Here is a 25,554-nt window from a genome sequence, read left to right as displayed (position 1 = left end):
GGGACTCTCAAGAGTCTTCTCCAGCACCATAGTTCAAAAGAACCTATTCTTCGGCGCTCGACTGTCCTTATAGTCCAACTCTCGCAGCCATACATGACTACTGGGAGGGTGATGTCTCTACTTTTTATCATACTGTTTAGGTTTGCTCAATCCTGCTACTAAAGAACCCCAAAAGCTGATCTTTAAACATTTATTTATTGATCGCTCCTGTTAGACAGACCTAGATCCAGGTCACGGTGGTCAGCCGTGTTGGTTGGAAGCAGGAGAACAAATTTAGAGTCCAGTGGAGCACCTTCAAGACCAACAAAGGTTTATTCAAGGTATGAGCTTTCGTGTGCAAGGCTCACTTTTTCGAATACATTGGAATGGTAGGTAGGGTTCAAACTGATAGACTGGGACTTAACATGCCTTGAATCAACCTCTGTTGGTCTGAAATACTGTTCCCTCTTATACTGTTATAACATTCTTTATTCTTCCCATGGTGTAAAAATATAAAGAAACAAACTATTACACAAAAGCAGCTCAAAGGAGATATGTCCATTTTTACACATGTGTACAGATTAAAGAGTACATACTCTGAGAAAAAATTGCGGTTTTAATCAGTGACTCATCAAGTTCAGGTAGCAAAAACAGTTGCAGCTTCTGTTGGCTTAATGTAAAGCCAAGAAAGGGTCTCAGACTGGATCAGTCTTGTAGTTTGCATCATATGCATGATTTTTTGCCTTTGGCAAAACACGAAACTTAAACAAGCATATGACCCGATTTCAATCCACAGCAGAAAATGGAACGGCCACAGGACTCCTGTTTGTTTCTTCTCTCAGTAACGTGGTTTTCCCACAAACGGACTCTAGACCAGTCTCCCCACTTCAGTTAAATCCCCAAATGGATTTAGCGGTGCAGCGGGGTATAAATCCAATCTCTTCTTCTTCCCTCTAAGCGGAGTGAGTGTGAGCTAGCTCACAGTTTTGTAGCCTCCGGCTCACACATTTCCGTCTTTGCTCAGGAAGGACGTGGCTCCAGAGCAAACTAATTGATGCAGCAGCCAAGTCGCTCGCTCACAACTTCAATGCCAGCAGCTCACGAAGAAGAATTTTTGATCACAAGACTCCACGGCTTAGAGGGAGCGCTGCCACCACCCCCTATATGGATATAGGGGGGGGGGGGGTGGCGCTGACCTCAAAGGCGCCCCTGGACCATTCTCCATCTGTTCCATCCAGGGCCCGCGCGCTGGCCCGTCCCCATGGCAACCGCGGCCGCCATCTTGTTAGGCCCGCCGTCTCCCTAGCAACGCCGCCGCCGCCGATCTCGCCGGGCCTCCTCAGTCCCCCGCTAACCAACCGCCCTCCCGTCGCGCCGGCCGTCGGGGCCATGGCGGGCCTGGAGGAGCTGGAGCTGACGGGCGAGGAGGTGGAGCGGCTGCGGCGGGCCTTCCAGGACGAGGGCTTCCGCCGGCTCTTCGCCGAGTACGCGGCCGAGGTGTCGGACCCGGCGCGGCGGGCGGCCTACGAGGCCGAGGTGGTGGCGCTGGAGCGGCAGCGGGGCGTCGAGGCCCGCTTCCTCCACCCCACCCCCGGCTGGGTGCTGCGGACCAGCCAGGCCGGCGCCCGCCGCTGCTACCTCAACGTCTGCGCCCACGCCGCCGTCGGCCGCCCCCAGGCCCGCCCGGAGCCCGGGGGCACCCGCTGGACCCTCCCGCACTGCCTCTCGCCCGGCCGCCAGGAGCTGGCCGGCCCCGGAGGAGGACAAGGACCCCAACGCCACCGCCGCCAACGCCGCCAGGTCTACGACGTCCTCTTCCACCCGGACGCCCTCCGCCTGGCCGCCCGCTCGCCCCGCTTCCGCCGCCTGGTCGACGAGACGGCGCTGGAGGCCGTGGAGCGGCACTTCTCGCCCGGCCTCGACCGCGCCAACGCCGCCCCCCTGCGCGGCACCCGCTACAAGGGCCTCCCGCAGGCCGCGCTCCTCCGCACGCCCCTCCCCGGAGCCGCCGACCCGGTCCCTCCCCCTCCCCGCCGCCCCCGCCCGAGCCGGCCCCGCAGCACCCGCAGCCCGAGCCGGACCCCGCCCCCGCCGCCACCACCCCGCGGTGGACCCTCCGCCAGCGCTCCTACGTCGACCTCCAGGACTACCGCTGCAGCCGCGACTCGGCGCCCAGCCCGGTGCCCAAAGAGCTGGAGGTGACGGTCGAGCTGCCCCTGCTCGCCTCCGCCGCCCAGGCCCAGCTGGAGGTCCGCGGGAGGGAGCTGCGCCTCGACTCGCGGCGCCCCGCCGCCGCCTACCGCCTCCGGCTCCGCCTGCCCTACCCGGTGGACGAGGACGGCGGGCGGGCCACCTTCGACAAGGGCCGGCGGCGCCTGGTGGTCACCTTGCCTGTCGTCCGCCCCCCCGGGCCCGCCTTCCTGGCCGGGACAGGCGAGGAGGAGGAGGAAGAAGAGAAAGAGGCTCCGGGAAGCGGCGACTCGCCTTCCCAGTTCGAGCCGCCGGAGGGATCCTGCACCCTCCCCGAACAACCACCCAGGATCACGGAACAGCCCTGTCCTGCGACCCACGTGGGGACAAACCACGTGGAGCTTCCGGTGTGCGCTGGGGAAAGCGGTCCGGTGGCTGCCGGGAGTAGCTGGCCGGGGGGATCGGCTGTGACTCGCCCGGCCCCCCTCGACGCCCCCCCGGGTTCCACCCCGGAGCTACACGGCGACCCTGCGAGTGGCGACCCGGTTGCTTCGGGCGCCGCCCGCTGTAGCAGCATCGAGGCGTCCTCCCGCGACGGGAGCCCCGGTCCAGGTGCCCCGGAAGGTGCCCCGAGCGCCAGAGACGGCGAGGGCCATGAGTCTGACAGCCTTCCCCTCCCCCCCAGGGTGTGCGCGGGCGACGGCGTGGAGCTTCCCGGGCGCCCTGGCATAACTGGCCCTGCTGTCACTCAAGTGGGGCTTGGCACCGACATGGATCTTCAGCAGTGCCCGGAGGTCGCCAAGGCTGCGCCTTCCTCAGAACTCGATGATGCCACAGCCCCTTCTACAGGCCTCTGTGGTGTCGGCTCTGATCACCCTGTGGCCACAGAGTGCCACCACCGCTCCAACCCAGATCAGAAGGTGGACACCTGCCCCAGGAGGGATGGCTCCGGGAACCCCGGTAGCTGTAGCAGCCCTGCAGCACCAACACACTCCCCCTCTGCAGAACTTTCTATGACGCCTGTCAGTGCTGCAGACAGCCCTCCGGGCTCCCCTCTGCTCTCTGGGACAAGCCCTGGTGTGGACCCGGAGCCTGCCCCAAGCCCTTCCAGCAGCCCCGACTCTCCGTTACCCGCCAGCAGCCCGACGCCTCCCCTGTGCCCTCCTTTCCAGTGCACTCAGGATGAAGAGGCCTTGGTGCTGCTCTTGCAAGTGCCCGGCATCGTTCCCCAGAGCCTCAAAGGGGAGGTGGGCACACAGCACTACAGGGTCAGCTTTGCCAGCAAAGACTCGGCCTCCTACACCCTCCTCTTGCGGCATCCTGCTGAGAATAAATTGTCTTCTCCAGAAAGTAGCGTCAGCGTGTCCTTAGATAATGCTGTCGTCCACCTGACGAAGGTGCCGGACGCCTCCGGACTTTGGACAAAGCTGTACTTTGGCCTGAATGAAGACACCTTGCAGGTAATTGCAATTAAAGTGACGGCGGCATTTAGTTAATGCAGTAGCAGTACTCAGAGAGAGCCACATTCACAATTAGAATCGGCCAGAAGAGCCATAAGGCCTACGTCTCAGGGAGGCTCGCAACTTCCCTGTTCCTCCGGCAGCGGCTGTTTTCAAGTTGGGAATCGCCTGCCGGTCACAAACCCCACTTGGTTGGTGTGTGTCAGTGGTGTTTATTTAAATTTATATCCCATCCTCCCTGCCGTGGGCAGGCTCAGGGCGGCTGACAACATATGTATAAATACATACATTAAAATTCCAATATATGCTAAAAACATTAGATTAAGATTAAGTCATCATGTCAATGGCTCCTGCCAGGTTGTTAATCATCCGGCTGGTGGAGATGTTGATGTTAAGGCCAGGTTGTTGGTGGTGTTGATATTAGGGCCAGGGCTACTTGAAGGCCTAGTGGAAGAGCTCCGTTTCACAGGCCCCGCAGAACTGCAAAAGGTGTGTCTCCAGAGCCACTGAGTATCACTGATTTAATATTTTGCCCTTCTTCCAAGTCACTCGGAGTGGTCCAGACCTACCACACAATAATCCCTTGCCATAGATTAGGGTGAGGGGCAATTATTGGCCCAGAGGCGCCTGGCAAATTTTTTGGACAAATGGAGAATTGAACTTGCATCTCCCTGGTCTGCATCCAGCACTCTTGCTGCTGTTTTCTCCCTATAAGTGAAAACACAACTTCCGTCTCTGATTAAAGATAAAGGTTTCCCTTGCTCAGAAGCCAGTCGAATCCGACTCTAGGAGGTGGTGCTGATCTCCGTTTCCAAGCCGAAGAGCCAGCGCTGTCCGGAGACATTCCCGTGGTCATGTGGCCGGCATGACTAAACGCCAAGGCGCACGGAACGCTGTTCCCTTCCCACCGAAGCAGGATCTATTTATCTACTTGCAGTTTCTTGCTTTCGAACGGCTAGGCTGGCAGGAGCTGAGGCCAGAGTGTCTCTGGTTAGAGGCGCTCGAAAACACGTCTGACAAAGTTGTCTGCCTACAACTGTAGAGCAGGGCTGTCTCAGGCTTCAGCCAGAACCCCGAGTCCAGACACCCAAACTGTGACCCGAATAGATATGTGCCACGTCTGCTCTTGTCCTCTGCAGAAAGCCGTTGAGGAGGGAGGGGGCTCAGTGGAAGAGCCTCTGCGTTGCAGGCAGATGGTCCCAGGTGTCTCCTGTTAAAGGGACCAGGTAGGAGGTGAAGTGAGAGGCCTCGGCCTGAGGTCCTGGAGAGCTACAGCCAGCCTGAGTAGACAAGACTGACGGTCCGAGGTGCAAGACGGCTTCCTCGTGTGTGTTCAACATGAGGAAAACGAGCGCAAAGTCACGTTGGACCTGCAACATGGTTCAAGAAGCGAGAGCCCCATATTCTTGGGGGGGGGGAGATACCTGGTTCCTTGCGCTGATTATCACCTGTTGTGTTTACATTCCAGTTCCTAGGATCAGGGAGGAATACAGTCCTCACCTGCCCAACCGTATGCACTTCCCAGAGTCCTGGCACCCTGCCTCAGTCTGGGGACCAGTGTTTGACAACCCACTTCATAGTTGATAGATGATAGTTGATGATACAAGTCGATGAGCCGGTTTGGTGTCGTGGTGAAGTGCGCGGACTCTAATCTGGGAGAACCGGGTTTGATTCCCCACTCCTCCACTTGCACCTGGCTGGATGACCTTGGGCAAGCCGTAGTTCTGATAAGAGCTGTCCTTGAAAAAGAGCAGTCTCTGTCAAGAGCTCTGTCAGCCCCGCCTACCTCACAGGGTTTCTGTTGTGGGGAGGGAAAGGGAAAGGAGTTTGTAAGCCGCTCTGAGACTCCTTTGGGTAGTGAAGGGCGGGGTATAAATCCAATCTCTTCTCTGCTCTTCCTTTTCCTAACTGTAAGAGTGGTTGAGCAGTGGAACAGACTACCTCGGGAGGTGGTGGATGCTCCTTAGCTGGACATTTCCAAGCGGAGGCTGGATGACCATCTTTTGTAGGGCTATCTTTCGGCTATGCTCCTGCAGAGTGCAGGGGGTTGGACTAGATGACCTGCAAGGTCCCTTCCAACTCTAACATTCTATGATTCTACTGTGGTTAGTGAGCTAGATGGACTTGTCTGATTTACGACTGGTCAACTCCTTAGAGAAAACTGAGGATTGAGGAGAGGGGGTAGTTAATGAGTCCACAGGAGAGACTTCTGAAAGTGTTCTAGCTGGAACGGTGGCCTTTGATCTCCACATTCAAGCATTGCTGAGGCTGTACCCTAGCCGGGCCCTTCGTGTTCTGGAGCGGCATGGCCCTTTGTCACCAGGGAACACCGTTCAGCAAGGTCCTAAGAAGTCCAACTTAGAAGCAGGTCCCTGATAGCTGCGCTCAGCATCGGTGGCTTTCCTTCGTCCTGGGGGCTGCGTCATAACTGGGCCTCCTGTGGGGAGATCTGACCAAACTGCAGCCTTGGCCGAGGTCCTTCCCCGCAGAGGGGTCCAGAATGTGAAGTGGACCATCCCGCAGGTCGTGCTACTGCCTGGGAGCTCTTTAGTTCTCTGACTTGACTTTGTTGTTGAGGTTGCAAAACATGGAAGCCTCTCTCCTGGAGGTCAGCCCTGGATAGAAACCGCCCTCTGCCACCTGCCCAGCGAACAAACAGGTGTGTCAGCTTGGAGTTTCGTTGTTGTGTTTGTTCCAGAGACCGAGTGGCAGAATAAAAGGTTTCGTTTGCTTTGACTCTCAAATTAGCTCTGTTTCCAGTTCTGCTCCTCAAAGGCAGCGTTTGCTTCAGTGTCGTGACTGACAGCTCCTGGCAGACTTCCTGTATCCCAGAATATAACCGTCCAGTAATGGGGGTTATTGGTCGGGCCCAAGTTCAAACACTGGGTCTCTTTCGTTAGAGGATCTTGAGTGTTGGGGAAGTTGTGTGCCTCTGCCTGAGTCCCTGTAGAGCTAGTCAGAGTAATATTGTCTGAGCTGGGTGGACCCTCAGGTCTGACTTAGTAACTGTGTATCTGGGCAATGAGGTATACAGTGAGGTTTGTGGTTTCCTGGAATATTTGACTACCATGGGTAGCATGTGATCTGTGTGTACGTATAAATCGATGGTGCGACCTCATTCTGGTCACCACACCTCAGAAAGGATATTATAGCATTGGGAAAAGTGCAGAAAAGGGTAACTACAATGATAAAAGGGTTGGGACACTTTCCCCATGAAGAGAGGTTAGCTTGGAGAAATGACGGCTGAGGGGTGATATGATCGAGGTTTACAAGATTATGCATGGGATAGAGCAGGTTGAGAAAGAAGTACTTTTTCCCTTTCTCACAATACGAGAACTCATGGGCACTCCATGAAATTGCTGAGCGGTCGGGTTAGAATGGATAAGAGGAAGTACTTCTTCACCCAAAGAGTGATTCACACATGGAATTCACTGCTACAGGAGATGGTGGTGGCTACAAGCATGGATGGCTTCAAAAGGGAATTAGATAAGCATCTGGAGCAGAGGTCCGTCAGTGGCTATTAGCCACAAGTTATAGATAGGGGCTCTGGGGCAAGTGATTCTCTGTCTTCTTGGTGCTTGGAATGGGGGCAACAGTGGAAGGTCTTCTGGTGTCCTGGCCCCACTGCTGGACCTCCTGACAGCACCTGGTATTTTTGGTCACTGTGTGACAGAGTGTTGGACTGGATGGGCGTTTGGCCTGGTCCAGCATTGTCTTCTCTTATGTTCTCTTATATTCTTACGTGGGGTGCTCTGTCACTGAGCAGTGCTGCTAACCCTTGCGACTGGCAAGGCAAGGTCAGATTGTTGGCTCTCTAGAGGCCTATCTAAAGTCTCCCGTCTTGACACAAAGAAATATTTATTTGAGTTTGCCAGATTAAGTAAGACAGTTAAGCTGTTAAAAAGAAGTCCTTTGGCAGCCTCAGTAGAAGTACTCCGTCCAGTACCAAAGGTAAAATGTCTCTTTATATCAGTTGCTGGGGAGGATGGTGGGGTGTGTGGCGGCTGCCGTTGCAGTCCTCCTGCCAGTTGGGCTTCCTAGAGGCAGCGGGTCACCCGCTGTGTGAACAGAATCCTGGCCTTGATGGGCCTTTGGTCTGATCCAGCAGGGCTCTTCTGAAGTTCCTGTGTACACCTGCTCAGCCTGGATACCATTATATGAGAAGGCTGTTTTCTGAAGCCATTTCCTGCGCCATGCAGAAGTCAACTGCGGCATTCCACAGAATGCAAACACTCTTCACAGTGTTGCAGCCAATCCTGACTCTTGGATGAGCACCTCTATATAGTGGGAGCAGCTGTGGTTCAGTGGCAGGGCGCAGTGCTCTGCATGCCCAAGGGCCCAGGCTCAGTCCCTGGTTTCGGGGAAGAGGTGCTAGAAAAGATCTCATTCTAAGAAGGCTGAAGCTGCTGGTGGTCAGACTGAGCTAGATGTTCTTCATGCTTTGCCACATTTGTGCTTTTCATTTGTAGGCACATTCCTAACATATCTTCAGGCGTCCCCAAGTGTACGCTAATGTTTGTTTTGGTCAGCATGAAAGTGAACTGATGACAGCAAGCCCTTGTGGTCAGTCTCATAGTTCATAGAATCATAGAATGTTAGAGTTGGAAGGGACCTTGCAGGTCATCTCGTCCAACCCCCTGCACTCTGCAGGAGCATAGCCAAAAGATAGCCCTACAACATACCCGAAAGATGGTTGTCCAGCCTCCGCTTGAAAACGTACAGCGAAGGAGCATCCACCACCTCCCGAGGCAGACTGTTCCACTGCTCAACCACTCTTACCGTTAGGAAGTTTCTCCTGATATTTAGCCGGTAACGACTCCCTTGTCATTTCCACCCATTAGATCTAGTCTTGCAATCTGGAGCAAGAGAGAATAGATCTGCTCCATCTTCTACATGACAGCCCTTCAGATACTTAAAGACTGCAATCATGTCCCCTCTAAGCCTTCTCTTTCCCAGGCTAAACATACCCAACTCTTTCAGCCTTTCCTCATAAGACTTGGATTCCAACCCTCTCACCATCCTGGTTGCCCTCTTCTCGACATGCTTGAGCTTGTCAACATCCTTCCTAAAATGTGGTGCCCAAAACTGGACACAGGACTCCAGGTGAGGCCTGACCATAGCAGAATAGAGCGGAACGACCACCTCCCGTGATCTGGACACAATGCTTCTGCTGATGCATCCTCAGATTGCATTCGCTTTCTTCGCAGCCACATCGCACTGCAGGCTCATGTTTAGCTTGTGATCAACCAGAACATTGGTAGAAGATACACAGGCGAAGAGTTCATAAGTGCAAAGGGACTCACAGGACTGCTTTGTGATTCTTTTCCAATGGGGGTGGTTCTGGCATCTTGATGGCGATACGCATCTTGTCACACTTCTGCTACTCATCAAAGTTTTGAGTCCAGTGGCACCTTTAAGACCAACAAAGTTTAATTCTGAGTATCAGCTTTCGTGTGCACGCACGCTTCTTCAGGTACTGATGGTAGACATCTTTACTTCTTTGAATGTTCACGTCTCTGTGGTGACCTGGAAGTATTTGCCCCCCCCCCCTTCATTAATGTTTTGGAATATTGTTCACTGTCATCTGGATCGAGGGTCCCTAGCCTTTTTCAGCCTGTGGGCCCCTGTGGAATTTTAGTTGAGGGCCGTGGGCCCAACCACAAAGTGGAAGCCACAGGAGGTAGAGCCGGCCGCAAAAAGCCTGCTGCAGGAGGCGGAGCCACAAGCACAGACAAAGCCCATGTCCGGGGAGAATAGGGGTATTTAAAAATAAACTAAGAAAGAGGGGTGAGAGAGAATGAAACAAACACTGTGGTGGTAGCTGCCCCCGAAGCAGAACTGCCCAGCCCATCAGTTCTTCAGTGGCCAATCAGAAGCCCAGTTGGGTAAGAGCCCACCTGGTCCCACCCACTTTGTAAGAACACTTGGTGTGGGCCAAGAAAGGTGCTGGGAGGCACCATATGGTACCCGCAGGCACCATGTTGGGGATCCCTTGTCTGGATGATTGATGTGTGTCGAATCCCGCCTTGTAACGGGGGTGCTGGAATGGATGGTGTTCTGGTCTCTTTCTGCTCTGTGATGATTATATAGGTCCATCAGTGGCTATTAGGTATAGAGGGGACACTCTGTCTGGGGCAGTGATGCTCTGTGTTCTTGGTGCTTGGGGGGGCACAGTGTGTGGGGGCTTCTGGAGTTCTGGCCCCGCTGGTGGACCTCCTGATGGAACTGGGGTCTTGGCCAATGTTCCCTCTAAGCTGTGGGGTCTTGTGAGCAGAGTTCCCGCTAAGCTGAGTGAGCGTGAGCTAGCTCACAGTTTTTTAGCCTCTGGCTCTCACATTTTTGTCTTGGCTCAGGAAGGATGGTTCCAGAGCAAACATATTGATGCAGGAGCCAAATCACTCACTCACCACTTTAATGCCAGGAGCTCACCAAGTAGAATTTTTGCTCACAGGACTCCACAGCTTAGAGGGAGCATTGCTTGTGAGCAAAAATTCTACTTTGTGAGCTACTGGCATTTAAGCTGTGAGCGAGCGATTTGGCGACTGCATAAATCAGCTTGCTCTGGAGCCATCCTTCCTGAGCCAAGACAAAAATGTGTGAGCCGGAGGCTAAAAAAGTGTGAGCTAGCTCACACTCATTCAGCTTAGACGGAACACTGGTCTTGGGGCCACTCTGTGACACAGAGTGTTGGACTGGGTGGGCCATTGGCCTGAGCCACCATGGCTTCTGTCATGTTCTTACATCTGGGACAGTGATGCTCTGTATTCTTGGCACTAAATCAAAGAGGGGGCTGTGGATAGGGACGAGGTCTCCCGCCTCTGGTTTCTAAGTAGGTTGCGCCATTTAAAGAGGCAATGTGACCTTCCATTCCGGGGCTACTTAAAGTTCACCATTCTGCTAAATGGCGCGTCAGTGGCTCAAATGTCAGAGTAAGTTAAAGTTTTGAAACTTTACTCTCTCATTCACTATGGATCATTGATGTCCGAGAGGTGGAAAAGAACTGTGACATTTCTGTCACAGGCTGCAGAAAGGTCATCAACACCATGGTTTTCTGAAATTGTTAACTCCTTGTGTCGGGTGTTACTCTTGGGGACAAGGATTTCAGCTTGGAGAGGACAAAAACAATGACAAGTGATGGGTTTTAATCAATCAAGGCCACCCTGTCTTTGTCTCTAACTTCTCTTTTGTGCTATTTGTTCAGCCATCCAGGCTGATCAGAACCTCATTTTCTTACTGAACTTTGAAGTAAACACATGCCACAAGAACTGTGGACAGTTCGAGCAGGTAGTCATGGTTTCACCCAGGTCTTTACGTGCAAGGAGATAGATTAATTGCAGCGACTGAATCCTGGTTTCAAAGAATGTGTGTGGGTGTGGGGGGGGCGAACATCAGAAAAGTGCCCGGAGTTCAAAAGCGGCCACCAGAAAGGAGCAGGTGCTCTCTGATGAGAACCTAAGCCAGGGGTCCCCAACCCTTTGGCGTTTGTGGGCCCATTTGGAATTCCGACATGGCTGCACCACAAAATGGCTGCCAGAGGTGGTGGAGCCAGCTACAAAATGGTCGTCAGTGCTGACCTTCAGTCACACAGTGAAGATCCTTGGGCTGTGCCAGCAGCTACGGCCAAAGCTGTTTTCAAAAAAAAAAATCTGCAAAGCCAACCAAATCTCCAATGGCCAATCAGAATCCTTGATGGGCAAAAGCCCCACCTGTCCCCGTCCACATTGTAAAAAACACCCGATGGGCACCGCGAAAGGTGTCTCCGGGCATCATGGGTACCATGTTGGGGACCTCTGACCAGTGCTCCCGCTCAGCTGTGGAGTCTCGTGAGCAAAAATTCTGCTTTGTGAGCTCCTGGCATTAAAGTTGTGCGCGAGCAATTTGGCTGCTGTATAATTAGTTTGCTCTGGAACCATCTGTCCTGAGCTTGGACTAAAATCTGTGAACCGGAGGCTAAATAACTGTGAGCTAGGCTCACACTCACTCATAAGAACATAAGAGAAGCCCATGTTAGATCAGGCCAAAGGCCCATCCAGTCCAACACTCTGTGTCACACAGTGGCCAGAAATACCAGGTTCCATCAGGGGGTCCACCAGTGGGGCCAGGACACTAGAAGCCCTCCCACTGTTGCCCCCCCCCCAAGCACCAAGAAGACAGAGCATCACTTGCCCCGGAGTCCCTATCTATACCTTGTGGCTCATAGCCACCGATGGACCTCTGCTCCATATGCTTATCTAATTCCCTTTTGAAGCCGTCCATGCTTGTAGCCGCCACCACTTCCTGTGGCAGTGAATTCCATGTGTTAATCACTCTTTGGGTGAAGAAGGACTTCCTTTTATCCGTTCTAACCCGACCGCTCAGCAATTTCATGGAGTGCCCACGAGTTCTTGTATTGTGAGAAAGGGAGAAAAGTACCTCTTTCTCTACCTGCTCTTTCCCATGCATAATCTTATAAACCTCAGTCATGTCACCCCTCAGTCGTCGTTTCTCCAAGCTAAAGAGCCCTAAGCGCCTTAACCTTTCCTCATAGGGAAAGTGTTCCAACCCTTTTATCATTCGAGTTGCCCTTTTCTGCACTTTTCCCAAAGCTATAATATCCTTTTTAAGGTGTGGTGACCACTCAGCTTAGAGGGAACACTGCCTCTGACCTAAGCAGTTCAGGAGCAGATCCCCCCCCCCCTCCACTACATAGTTATGGGGTTGGAAGAGACCTGAAGACTTCTAGACAGTCTGTTGCCCAGAGGCAAGATCACTCACCCACCACAGCCCTTCACAGATCGGCTCATGCTATCTAGTCCGCCACAGGCACTCCAGTCGCTGCTGATAAACACCAGCACCAAGCGAGTAGGCTGATCCCCATCTGGTACGAAATGGCAGAATTTTGAAAAAAAATATAAATCAGCTCAAACCAAGCCATTACATCTTCTACCTGAAAACCTATGGAGACTTTACATGAAAATAATTCAAGGCAAAATTGCATACGAAACACACTCCTCTCCCTGTGCCCTATTTAAATTCGTTTCTTAAATAGTAATTCTTCCGGTTTCAGTATTTCCAATGGGTCTGTTTAATTTGCTTTATCAGGAAGAATACAGATAAGTAGCATCGTCCTTATTCAGCTGGCCGGCGGTTTGCGTGTTCGTTTTTACCAAGGTTCTCTTGTCAACATCTGTTTTTCCGTTTCCCTCCCTCAGTGTGAGAGTTTCCTATTATCGTGAATCCCCTGCTTTGCTTGTCCCCAGATGATAAGTCGGTGTAGCTTTTCCTTCCTAAACCAAGCAAATTACCACATTTGCTGCTAACAGCAAGGATGCCGACCTGGCTTTTCTGAGCCTCTGAGTTCTTGGTTTCTAAGTGAGTTCAAAAGACCCTAGGACGGTTGGTTGCAGTTTATCACATAACCGTGCAATAACGTTCCTTTGCCGGTAAATTTTGTTGAATGAGATGGATCTTTTAAAGAAGAGCTTGCCTTCTCTTCAGCAGTGCGACATCTACATGTATAACTTTAAAGAACTTTAAAGAAGAACATGTAGAACTTTATATTTACAGAGGCCGGAATGGATAGAGCCTGGGCAAGTCTGTTTATGCATTCTTGGTGCGTGGAGTGTTTCGGAGCAGTTACTTCCCAAGATGCCACACAACCGTGTTAACAGTCAAGTAGGATTTTCCTTAACACTAGAACCAAACTTCTAGAACATTTATTTATTTAGGGGATTTTTGTGCTCCCTCTCCAGGACCCTGCCCGAGGTAGCTTACAAAATAAAACTAAAACATAGAAATATAGAGCTGGAAGCGATCCTGAGGGTCATCTAGTCCACCCCCCTGCACATTGCAGGGAATTCACAGCTACCTCCCCTCCCTAGTCCCCCAGTGACTCCTGCTGTATGCCCAGAGGAAGGCAAAAAACCCCAGGATCCCCAGACCAATCTAGTCTGGAGGAAAATTCCTTCCTGACCCCAAAGTGGCAATCGACATTGCCCTGGGCATGTAAGAAAGGGCCTCGAGAGACGAGCACTTGGCTTATCCCTTCCTGTCCTCCTTCTCGTGATCTGCTGTGCTAAAATAGTTTGGTGTGTGAGAGCCAGTTTGGTGTCATGGTTAACTGTGTGGACTCTAATCTGGGAGAACCGGGTTTGATTCCCCACTCCTCCACGTTCAGCTGTTGGTATGACCTTGGGTCAGTCACAAGTTCTCTCAGAGCTGTCCTCGAAAGGGCAGTTCTTGAAAGAGCCCCACCTCCCTTACAGGGTGTCTGTTGTGGGGAGGGGAAGGGAAGGGAGTTTGTGAGCCCCTCTGAGACTCCAAGTGAAGGGTGGGGTATAAATCCAACCTCTTCTCTTCTTCTTCTATTTATTTATTTATGATTTCGATTTGTATCCCACCTGGCCCCTAAATATCAGCCCCTTAATTAAAAGCCTGGGTGAACAGAAACGTGTGGGCCTGGCACCTGAAAGAATATAGGTGCCAGGTGTGCCCCAAGGGGAAAGGCGTTCCAGAAGCGAGGTGCCACTGCTGAGAAGTCCCTGTCTCTGTTTGTCACCTGCCTCACCTCTGAAGGTGGGGGGCACACAGAGAGCAGGGCTTGTGAGGCAGATCTTAGCTGGTGCGATGGACAATATATGGGAGGAAGGGGTCCTTCCAGTCCCTTGCCCCCAAACTGTTTAGGGCTCTGAAGGCAAGAACCAGCACTTTGCATTGTGCCTAGAAACAAATGGGCCTAGAAACAAATGGGAAGCCAGTGCAGGTCTTTCAGCACTGGGATGATACGATCCCTGTATCCAGGGGTCACTTCCTGCAGGAGCGCACAGGAGCGGAGCTCCGGCAGTAAAGAGCCCAGGGGGCGGGCACATGCAACAAGCCCCACCCCCTGCTCCCAGCAGCCCTCAGTCAGAGCAAGAAGCAGCCAGGTAAGCTGCAGAGCTCCCCCCAGCCCACTGGTCCAAAACAGTCCAGTGGCACCTTTAAGACCAAATTTTATTCAGGTACAAGCTTTGCACATCCCCCCCCCCCCCTTTTTTTTTGACATTTCTTCCCCCCCCCCCCCCCCCAATAGCTAGCAATCCAAAACAGTCCAGTGGAGCCTGAGCGGTGGGTGTTGCCTTCTGACACACTTCTGATGATGTCAGGGGGTGTGGCATGTGCAAATGAGTAATGCTAATAAGTTATGCTAATGAGCTCCTGCACCTCTTTTTCTACAAAATGACCCCTGTCTGTATCACCGCCCTGTCAATAGCCTGCCTGCTGAATTTTGGACAGGCTGAAGCACCTGGACTGTCTTCAAAGGCAGCCCCATGTGAAGCACAGTACGGCTTTCCAGAATCTTGCAGATCTTTTTACTAGTTCAGCGCTCGCTCGCTCTCTTTCTTTTTGGTATTTGTGTGTGTATGTGCGTGTGTGTGCCCGTGCCTGGAAGTCATGGCGACCTCTGGCGACTCCTACTGGGGCATGGAGGATGTTCAGAGAGGTGGCTTTGATAGCCTGCCTCTGCCTCCCGACCCTGGTATTCTCTGGAGGCCTCCCATCCAGCCCCGCTTAGCTTCTGAGATCTGACGAGAACCAGATCGCTCTTTTTGAGGAATGGCCGTAGCTGGCAAACCAACTGGAGCTGATAAAAGGTGCTTCGTGCCACAGAGGAGACCTGTGCCCCCAACCGTAGGCCAGGAACCAGGAGTAGCAGAAGAAGAAGAAGAGAAGAAGAGATTTGGTTTATACCCCATGGCCCTTCACTACCCAAAGGAGTCTCAGAGCGGCTTTACAATCTCCTCTCCCTCCCCCTCCCCACAACAGACACACCCTGTGAGGGAGGTGGGGCTGAGAGAGCTCTGGCAGAAACGGCCCTTTTTCAAGAACAGCTCTTGTCAGAACTATGGCTTGCCCAAGGTCATCCAGCATGTGCAAGTGGAGGAGGAAGAAGAAGAGATTGGATGTATACCCCGCCCTTCACTACCCAAAGGAGTCTCAGAGCGGCTTACAAACTCCCTTCCCTTCCCCTCCCCACAACAGACACCCTGTGAGGTAGGTAGGGCTGAGAGAGCTCTTGACAGAAACTGCTCTTTTTCAAGGACAGCTCTGACAGAACTACGGCTTGCCCAAGGTCATCCAGCAGGTGCAAGTGGAGGAAGAAGAAGAAGAGATTGGATGTATACCCCGCCCTTCACTACCCAAAGGAGTCTCAGAGCGGCTTACAAACTCTCTTCCCTTCCCCTCCCCACAACAGACACACCCTGTGAGGTAGGAGGGGCTGGGAGAGCTCTCTCAAGAACTGCTGCCCTGGAGGGAACAGCTCTGAGAGAAGTTGTGACTGACCCAAGGTCACACCAGCAGCTGCAAGTGGAGGAGTGGGGAATCAAACCCGGTTCTCCCAGATTAGAAGAAGAAGAAGAAGAAGAAGAGATTGGATTTATACCCCGTCCTTCACTACCCAAAGGAGTCTCAGAGCGGCTGACAAACTCCTTTCCCTTCCCCTCCCCACAACAGACACCCTGTGAGGGGGGTGGGGCTGAGAGAGCTCTGACAAAAACTGCCCTTTTTCAAGGACAGCTGTGCCAGAGTTATGGCTTGCCCAAGGTCATCCAGCAGGTGCATGTGGCGGAGTGGGGGAATCAAACCCGGCTCTCCCAGATTAGAGTCCGCGCACTCAACCATGACACCAGACTGGCTCTCCCCGCAAGTTACCAAACTGTTCCTTCAGGAGCGCACTCTCCTCTGGGGCAGGCTGACTATTCAGCCCCTGAGCATCTGGGTCATTGACTGGCAGCACCTCAGTCTTGTCTGGACTGAGCTTCAGTTTCCTGGCTCTCATCCACTGCTCCCTCTACGCTGCGTCAGTGTGAGCCAGCTCACAGTTTTTTAGCCTCCAGCTCACACATTTTTGTCTTTGCTCAGGAAGGAGGGCTCCAGAGGAAACTAGTTTTTGCAGGCGCCGAATTGCTCGCTGACCAGTTTAATGCCAGTGGCTCACAAAGGAATATTTTTGCTCACAGGACTCCGCAGCTTAGAGGGAGCATTGCTCTCATCCCTCCCATTCCTGTCTCCAGGCACCTGTTCAGGACTTACACAGACCCACTGGGATTGTTGAGGAGAAGCAGGAGCTGGGTGCCATCTGCATATGGGTTGCAGTTGCACCTTACTCCAAATCCCGGGACGATCTCTCCCAGCGGTTTCATGTAGATGTTAAACAGCGAGGGGGGGGGGGAGGCAAGATGGAACCCTGCAGGACTGCACAGCACAAATGCTGTGGGGCTGAGCAACAGTCCTCCAGTACCACCTTCTGGAATTGGTCAATCAAATAAGAGTGCACCCACCAAAGCACAGTACCTCTCCCCCCATTTTCAACTTGACCAGAGAGCCGGTTTGGTGTAGTGGTTAGGAGCCTCTAACTCTAACCTGGGAGAACTGGGTTTGATTCCCCACTGCTCCACATGCAGCTGCTGGCGTGACCTTGGGTCAGTCACAAAGTTCTCTCAGAGCTGTTCTTTCAAGGGCAGTTCTCAAGAGAGCTCTCTCAGCCCCACCTACCTCACAGGGTGTCTGTTGTGGGGAGGGGAAGGGAAAGGAGTTTGTAAGCCACTCTGAGACTCCTTTGGGTAGTGAAGGGTGGGGTATAAATCCAATCTCTTCTTCTTCTCTCAGAGCTGTTCTCTCAAGGGCAGTTCTCGGGAGAGCTCTTTCAGCCCCACCTACCTCACAGGGTGTCTGTTGTGGGGAGGGGAAGGGAAAGGAGTTTGTAAGCCTCCCTGAGACTACTTCTTTGGGTATAAATCCAATCTCCTCTTCCTCCTCCTCCTTTTCTTCTTCTCCTTCTTCTCGTTCTCCTCCTCTTCAGAAGGATACTATGGTTGGTGGTAGTGAATGCCGCCTAGACGTTGAGGAGAATCCACTGGGGTGCAGTCTTCTGGCAAAGATCATCAACCAGGTCCATTTCCAAAGTAGAATGTTGGCCACTGAGTGGGTAGTTGAGGTCAGTGGGGTCCAGGGCAGTGTTCCCTCTAAACTGAGTTAGTGTGAGCTAGTTCACAGTTTTTTAGCCTCCGGCTCACACATTTTTGTCTTGGCTCAGGAAGGAGGGCTCCAGAGCAAACTAATTTATGCAATAGCCAAATCGCTGGCTCACAGCTTTAATGCCAGTAGCTCACAAAGTAGAATTTTTGCTCACAAGACTCCACAGCTTAGAGGGAACATTGGTCCAGGGATGCCTGCTTCAGGAAGGGGGTCGACGCAACCGCTTCCTTCAAGGTGGCTGGAACTAGACCCTCCCACAGAGAGGCATTTATTGCTGCCTGGGCCCTTTCAACCCATGTAGCCCCGCTCCACTCAATACGATCATCCGTCAAGGGCAAGGGGTCAAGTCTAGATGTGGACCCTGCGCTTCTGAGCAGCTTGTGAGCTTCCTCAGGCCACACCAACCGGAAGTCACCCATACAGCCTGGACCAGTTGCACTCCACTGGCATCCAGAGATTGACCCGCACCAGATGTGGAGTCCCAAGTCATGCCAGATGGGAGCAATTTTATCTGCAAAAACGCACCACAAAAGGATCAGGGCAGGCCTGTATGCTTTCCAGGCCTGCATTTTCAGGAGGCTGGGAGAAGAGCCCCTTCGCAAACCCAGAATACGTCCCTGCTGGACGATATTCAAAGGCAGGAGGGCTTCTCGATTCGTGGTCCTTCGTTGCCTTTGTCCTTAAACAGTGACGTGGCTGAAGCTGTGAGTCCCGAGCCAGAGAATGAGAGCAACGAATGCTCCTGTGTTTATACTCCCCCCCCCTCCCGATAACGGCATCCACGTTATTGTTTCTTCTGTAAACCCTGTTTCCAAAATTAGCATTAGTTACGTCCCTGTACTGGCTGAAGTTTGTTAGCACAGAAACATCCAGGGCTGGCTTTGCTCTCCAGACTGTGTATGTGAAAAACATGGCAGTGGTTGTCTTAGAGGAGGACTTTGGCAGCGTTGGAAAGCAAAGTGTGGTTAAGGCACAGCCGGCCTGTAGAGAGACTCGGGGTTTCCAAGGCAAGGGACCTTCAGAAGCGGTTTTCCCTTGCCTGGCTCTGCAGAACAAACCTGGACTTCCCTTGGTGGTCTCCCAGCAAAGTAGTTCCTGGGGTTGACCCCTACTTAGCTTATCAGATCTGATGAGTTTAGGGACATCCAGGTCAGGGCAGATGGTGAAATGTGCCATTGTCATAACCACAGGCCTAGAGATGTAAAATTTCTGAAAATTTTGAAGCTCGGGAAAAAACCCGTTTTTTTCCGGGGGAAACGGAAATTTTCGGGAAAAAAATTCTTTTCCGGATTGAACGTCGTTCTGTTACTTTAGGGACATAAAATATGACTATGGACATTTTTACTTGGCATGAAATGATCACAACTAGCATATTAAAAATATAGTGTATCCAAACAGTTATTACAAAGAGAATACCCACCCACATGCAAAAACAAAACTGAAACTTTTTTCTTTTCTCGTGACAATAGCACCTCCTAAAGGAAGAAATGCATCTTGTCCTTGCATTGGAGAGTTCAGTTCGTAACCTAGGACTTGCTTGTCCTCAGTGCACAGAAATTAGTTCACTCTCATACCATACATATTTTTTAGAAATGATCTGGAAAATATTTGAACACCTTGTCTTAAAATATTTCATTCATCATGTTAAAATAAAACGTTCCATAATCAATTTTTTTCCTTTCCTTTTTTCAATTTTTCGGGAAAAAACAAAAAAGGCTTCAGGAAAAAAATGGGGGGGGAAACGTAGCCATGAATTTCTAAGTCGGGGGGGGATTTAAATTCCTCGAGGGGCACTGGCTAATTCAATTAAATGTAATTGGTGCGGCACAGGGGAGAAAGGTGCGGCACAGGGGGAAAGCAAGGAGAAACGGCGGCCACTTCAGCGTGCGTGAGCTCATGATGGCTGCTGCATCTTACCAGAAAGTCAGGGGGTCTGGACCAAAAGGAAGTTGGGGGGGCGCTTGGTAGGAAGTTGGGGGGGCTGGGCCCCGAAATGCCCCACTGTAGCTACAGGCCTACATCACCAACTTCTGGCGTCCCCATAGAGTTTTCAGAGCAAGAGACGTTCAGCGGTGGTTTGCCATTGCCCGCCTTTGCATAGCAACCTGGAACTTCCTTATTGGTCTCCCCTCCAGGTACTAACCACAACCAACCCTGATTAGCTTCCCAGATCTGACGAGATTGGGCTCGCCTGGGCCGTCCGGGTCCCTATGAACTGGCTCCCATTAAGTAACAGCGGCCCAACCAAAGACCTTTGCACTCCTGCACTCTGTCTCATATCTTTGTGACCCTGCGGCATCTTATCACCTTTGGGGATCGGCAGGGCTTGACTGCACACCCGCAATGTGCATATTTTCTGGCTCGGAAGCTCTGAGCAAACGCCGAGCCCGGCGCCTTCCTTAGCTGAATTCTTTGCTCTCGATTAACCACAGATCCGTTCATCTTGCCACCGCATGCCTTCCTCCGCCAGCTTCCTTCTTTATTTTCTTGTGAAACTGGGGCCGCGAGATGGATTGAGACGTCAGTGTGTCTAAATTGGCCGTGAAGCACAGTAGACGGGCGCTCCAAAATGGAAGGGCTGTTTTGTTTCCCACCGTTTCTGTGCACCACACCAAGCGGTGGTGAGCCGGTGCTCAGAGGCAGAGGAGACTTGGTCGCTAAATAAAACAGGAAGGGTATGCAGGGTTAACACTGGGTCATGACTTTCACGGTACTGTGTGAATGTGGCTCTTCTTCTCAGTAACCAAGGAGAAAATGATCTGCCCGGTGTTGATTTTTCCTTTTAAAAAAATCAAGAAAATAAGGAACTCATCAAGGGACGGCAACATCATCTGTCTGATGTAATCTATCTGTCTATTTATCTTCTGCCCTTTTCCTCCAAGCAAAGCCATTTATGTCTCTGGTATCCTTTTGACCAGGGGTGTCAAGGATGTGGCCCGAGGGCCAGATCAGGCCCCCCGGAGGGCTTCCATCAGGCCCATGGTGGAACTGGCCATCTCCTGCTTCCAGTTCTGCTGCTGCTGCTGCTGCATCATAGCTTGCTTCGCCAGACTCTCTCAATCGCTCAGCCATTTTATGTTTCAACCTGGGATTTAGACTCAGAACTCTGTCCATGAGTTTTCTGTGGTGAATGTCAACAAATCAAAAGTAGGTTTGTAGCTTACAGGGGGGAAAAACATGTTTTTATTTTAAGTAAAAAAACCAACAATGTTTGTGTTGAGTTTATATCTCCGCTACCTGGCGTTACATTTTATGATGCACATGGCTTGGCCCAACAAGGTCTCATTTATGTCAGATCCGGCCCTCATAACCAATGAGTTTGACAACCCTGCTTTTGACTATAGACAGAAGCAGAGTTGTCAGACTCCAGGTGGGGCCTGGTGGTCTCCTAGAATCACAGCTGACCTCCAGCCAACCAAGATCAGCGCCCCTGAAGAAAACGGCAGCTTTGGACTCGCAGTGTTCCCTCTAAGCTGCGTTAGTGTGAGCTAGCTCACAGTTTCTTAGCCTCCGGCTCACACATTTTTGTCTCCGCTCAGGAAGGATGGGGCTCCAGAGCAAACTAATTTATGCAGCAGCCCAATTGCTCGCTCACCACTTTAATGCTAGGAGCTCCCAAAGTAGAATTTCTTTTGCTCACAGGACTCCCCAGCTTAGAGGGGGCATTGCTTTGGAGGGTGGACTGTATGACATCATATCCTGCTGAGGTCCCCCCCCCCTGCCCAAGTCCTTCCCCCACAAACCTCCAGGAAGGTGACCCGTTTCCTGCCATTCCCTTTTGAAATGAAATATACATTTTTCCATTTTTTTGGGTGGTGATTAACAAATTTATGTTGGAAATGCTTTCTCGTTGACCTTTTCATGGGGTGTTTTATTACTCTGTGGTTTGCAGCTTTGGCAGACTAATCGATCTGTGTAAGCATGGCACTAACAGGGATATAATTGGGATTAGGGTGTTTATTATACCACTGTAATAGACTAGGAGCGATCGGTCTGCTGCATGAATCATTTGGATCCCGCGTCAAAAGCTTTGAGGCATTCTGCCATTGTGGCAGGGGCACAGAGACTGAAATTAGGAATGCTTTCTCCATTAGTCACTTCTGAGAAAACCCTCTGAGACTGATTTAACTACTGGTCGGAAAGCGACTGTATTTGGGGGCAGCCGTTAACAGAAGGCTGGGCCATCTTTCTTGCACGGGGAAACTCAAGCGAGAAAAGTTATTAACCTCCCCATTAGGCTGCTGAAAGCCCTTTCGGAGTGGTTTTAATTTCTGCTCATAGAAGGCCCCCCCCCCCAGCACTGAGACTTTCATCTTGTGCAGCCGTTGAGACTCAAGACCAGTGGAGTCGTGAGCTGTGGAGTCGTGAGCAAAAGTTCTACCTTGTGAGCAACTAGCATTAAAGTTGGCTACTGCGTAAATTAGTTTGCTCTGGAGTCCTCCTTCCTGAGCTAAGACAAAAATCTGTGAGTTGGAGGCTAAAATACTGTGAGCTAGCTCACACTCATTCAGCTTAGAGGGAACGTTGCACAAGACGAGCCGATCCGCTCGCTGCCAGGTACGATAAAAAGCGAGAGAGCCTGTGAGGCCTGCATATCTTAAGTTTCTTTTGAGCCTCCAGCCTGAATTGCACAGTAAAGGGGCCCTTACATAATGTAGATCCAGCATATGACCTACTTTTAAAATGCCCGCAGTCTCCTTGAGAGGAGCTTTCAGTCCTAATAACTGATCGCTGTTGATGAAAGCCCCAGATTTCTCTTGCGAGTTTTCCCCCTCGCAGAAACCGCCTATCGCTTAAAACTGGGGGGTGAGGAGCAAAGATCTTTCCCCCCCAAAGAGTTCTGTGAATCGAGTGTGTTTTGTTAATTAGTTCGTATCCATTTCAGCGATATGGAAGAATTGCCGTGTATTGTTCTGAGTTGAACGAAAATGATCGAAAATTATATTTCCCCCCACGTTTCCCATCTTATCAGATGGAGAAAACTTAATTCTAATAAAATGTTTTCTAAGGTTATTGACAGAAACCTTTCTTGTTCTGTTTTTTCTGTTGGGCATACCATGTTCAAAACAACGTGTATGAGAGAGAGAGAGAGAGAGAGAACGTACATATGCAAATTTCACCAGCGCCAACACAGAGGCCCCAGTCCATGCAGCATTTCGGGGGTGAGGCTCAGAGGCTTTAAGTAGATGCCTAACCGATTGTTCAGAAACCATGAGCAGATTTAAAACAGCTCCAAAAAGGGTTTAAGCTTTTCCAAGTCAAAGCTCACTTCATCAGATACAAATGAGAATCTGCGAGACTGGAGTCCGGCAAGTAGCCTGAAGACCGATACAATTTCCGGGCGGATAGATCAAGATGGGTAGCCGTGTTAGTCTGTCTGTAGCAGTAGAAAAGAGCGAGATTCGTGAGCAGTGGCTCGTGAAAGCGCCTCCCCTGCCACAAATTCTGTAAGTCTTTAAGGTGCTTACTGGACTCTTGCTCTTTTCTAAAAAATTCCAGGTTATAAGCTTTTTTTGAGGGGGTTGTATTTTTCATGTGTGTGTGTGAGTTTGTGTGCACCTGGAAGTCATGGCGACCTCTGGTGACTGCCCCCTACTGGGGGCCTGGAGGATATTCAGAGAGGTGGCTGAATAAAGCCTGCCCCCGCCTCCCAACTGCTGGTATTCCAAGGAGGTCTCCCACCTCAGTACTTGCCAGAGTCGGCCTTGCTCAGCTCCCGAGAGCTGACGAGATCGGGCTGGCCTAGGCAATCCAGGTCAGAGCCAGGGTGTAGAAGCTTTTGAGGTTCAAAGCTGCCTTTGACAGATATCTGCAAAGGGAGCGGTCAGACTCCAGCATTGGGCTGAAGTCCAGGCTATCTCCTCCTCCGGGGTTCCTGCACCGCCTTTCCAAAGGAGCTCTCCCAACTCCCACAACAAAAGGGGAAAGGGCCATCGCCGGTGGCTGGTTCTGCTCCTCCTCTGCCACCCTCGTTGCCCCCCGTGCCTCTGCCACTGGCCCTCAGGGGTTGGCTGCCGGCTGGCCACCAGCCTGCCCGGCGTCTCTGGGCGTCATGGGGAGCTGGGAAGCTGCTCCTGCGGCATCACGTGGGGCTTCTGCGGTCCTCCCTGGTTGTTTCCCTTGGCACAGTCTGGAGCAATGCTCCCTCTAAGCTGTGGAGTCTTGTGAGCAGAAATTCTACTTTGTGAGCTCCTGGCATTAAAGTTGTGAGCGAGCGATTTGGCGGCTGCATGAATTAGTTTGCTCTGGAGCCGTCCCTTCCTGAGCTAAGGCAAAAATGGGTGAGCCGGAGGCTAAAAAACTGTGAGCTAGCTCACACTAACTCAACTTAGAGGCAACACTAGTCTGGAGGCCTCAGAGGTAAGTGCACGGGCAGGCCGTCTGATCCCAGGCAGGAAGTTTGACTCTTGAAAGCTCATACCCCCCAAATCTTGTTGGTCTGTAGAAGAAGAAGATATTGGGTTTATACCTTGCCCTTCACTTGGCGTCTCAGAGTGGTTTATAAACTCCTTTCCCTTCCCCTCCCCACAACAGACACCCTGTGAGGTAGGTGGGGCTGAGAGATCTCTTTCCAGAACTGCTCCTGAGAGAACAGCTCTGACAGAACTATGGCTTGCCCAAGGTCATCCAGCAGCTGCAAGTGGAGGAGTGGGGAATTGAACCCGATTCTCCCAGATTAGAGTCCGCGCACTTAAGTACTACACCCAACTGGCTCTTTAAAGTACTGCCGGACTCAGATCTGACTGTTGTACTGCCGATCAACACAGCTACCCATCTGAAACTATCTTTGGTTGAGAATGAAGATCCACCAGCCCCTTCATCCAGGTCAGAAGGTATGGGAGGGTGTTACAAAACAGGACTGATGGATCCTCATTCTCATTTACATCTGACGAAGTGAGCTTTGACTGATGGAAGCTTACACTCTGGGAAATTGTGTTGGGCTCTAAGGTACTACCGGGCTTGAGTTTTGTCCTGCTACTGGAGACCAACACGGCTGCCCCCCTGAAACTGTCATTCAGAAAACACAGGATGTCATCCATTGTGTCCTCCATTAGGGACAGCAGTGGTAGGTCCGTGGCGCCAAAAATAAACAGCCCTATCGTGGCGCCTTAGAGACTCCCAGGTACGTATTCTAAGGTTACATTTTTATGGACCATTCCATGAACCACAAAACACTGTTAAAATAAAAACACAACTGTCTTCAATGTACCGCATTTCCTTATGTTTGTTTTGTTTTATTGTTATACTCCCAGATACTCCGGATAATTAGAATTCATTATAAACCAGCGACGTCCGAAGGTCAGGTGTTCGGCAAGGCAGTGCTGCTGCAGGCAGTTAGACGTGTTTGGTTGGAGAGTTCAGTGCAGCAGCTTCAGAGCTCAACCGCAGGGAGTAGCCCTCTGGTTTGGCAAGGGGTGTAGCCAGTCTGGTGTGGTGGTTAAGAGCGTGGACTGTGATCTGGGAGAACCAGGTTTGATTCCCCACCCCTCCACAGGCAGCTGCTGGTGTGACTTTGGGTTAGTCACAATGTCAGACTCCTGGACAAACTTGCTCTCAACAGCACTCTCTGTGAGTCATACATTTATTGAGGCATTGGTAAGTTGCAGTCAGGACACTTCTGTGTCAGAACTAAAGATTAAGGCGCTGTCACGGTTTATGTGGGGTGTCACCTGACGCTGCCACCACTCTGGATTTAGGATCCCTTGAGAAGGCCCAGAGCACCCTCACAAGACCTTTAGACCTCCCTTTTGGCCGAATAACAAGTATGAGGACCGAAAAGGAATCAAATGCCCTAACGCGTCTAAACTTACTGTCCCTAGCTCACTATCTCAAGCGGCCTTAGACTACTCACCCTTCCCTCAGGATGAGGGTCTCTTCCCTGCAGCAGCCTTCCTTCTGGCTCTGCCCTCTTGGAAGAAAGAACAGC

The 25,554-nt window shown here is 51.6% G+C and overlaps 1 protein-coding gene across 1 annotated transcript in view; it reads left to right on the top strand.

Annotated features, from left to right (window-relative positions):
• Positions 1–1,368: 1,368 nt before the first annotated feature.
• DNAAF2 (dynein, axonemal, assembly factor 2) overlaps positions 1,369–25,554 on the top strand; it is a 39,620-nt gene continuing 15,434 nt past the window's right edge. Inside the window, exons 1-2 of the mRNA XM_015425601.1 lie at positions 1,369–1,995; positions 2,040–3,629. Of these exons, the coding sequence (XP_015281087.1) occupies positions 1,369–1,995; positions 2,040–3,629 (2,217 nt within the window). The remainder of the gene's footprint in view (positions 1,996–2,039; positions 3,630–25,554) is intronic.

Source organism: Gekko japonicus, unplaced genomic scaffold, assembly GCF_001447785.1.
Source record: "Gekko japonicus isolate JY-2015 unplaced genomic scaffold, Gekko_japonicus_V1.1 scaffold961, whole genome shotgun sequence".
In the NCBI taxonomy this organism is placed as follows: Eukaryota; Metazoa; Chordata; class Lepidosauria; order Squamata; family Gekkonidae; genus Gekko; species Gekko japonicus.
This window is presented reverse-complemented; position numbering and strand designations above follow the sequence as displayed.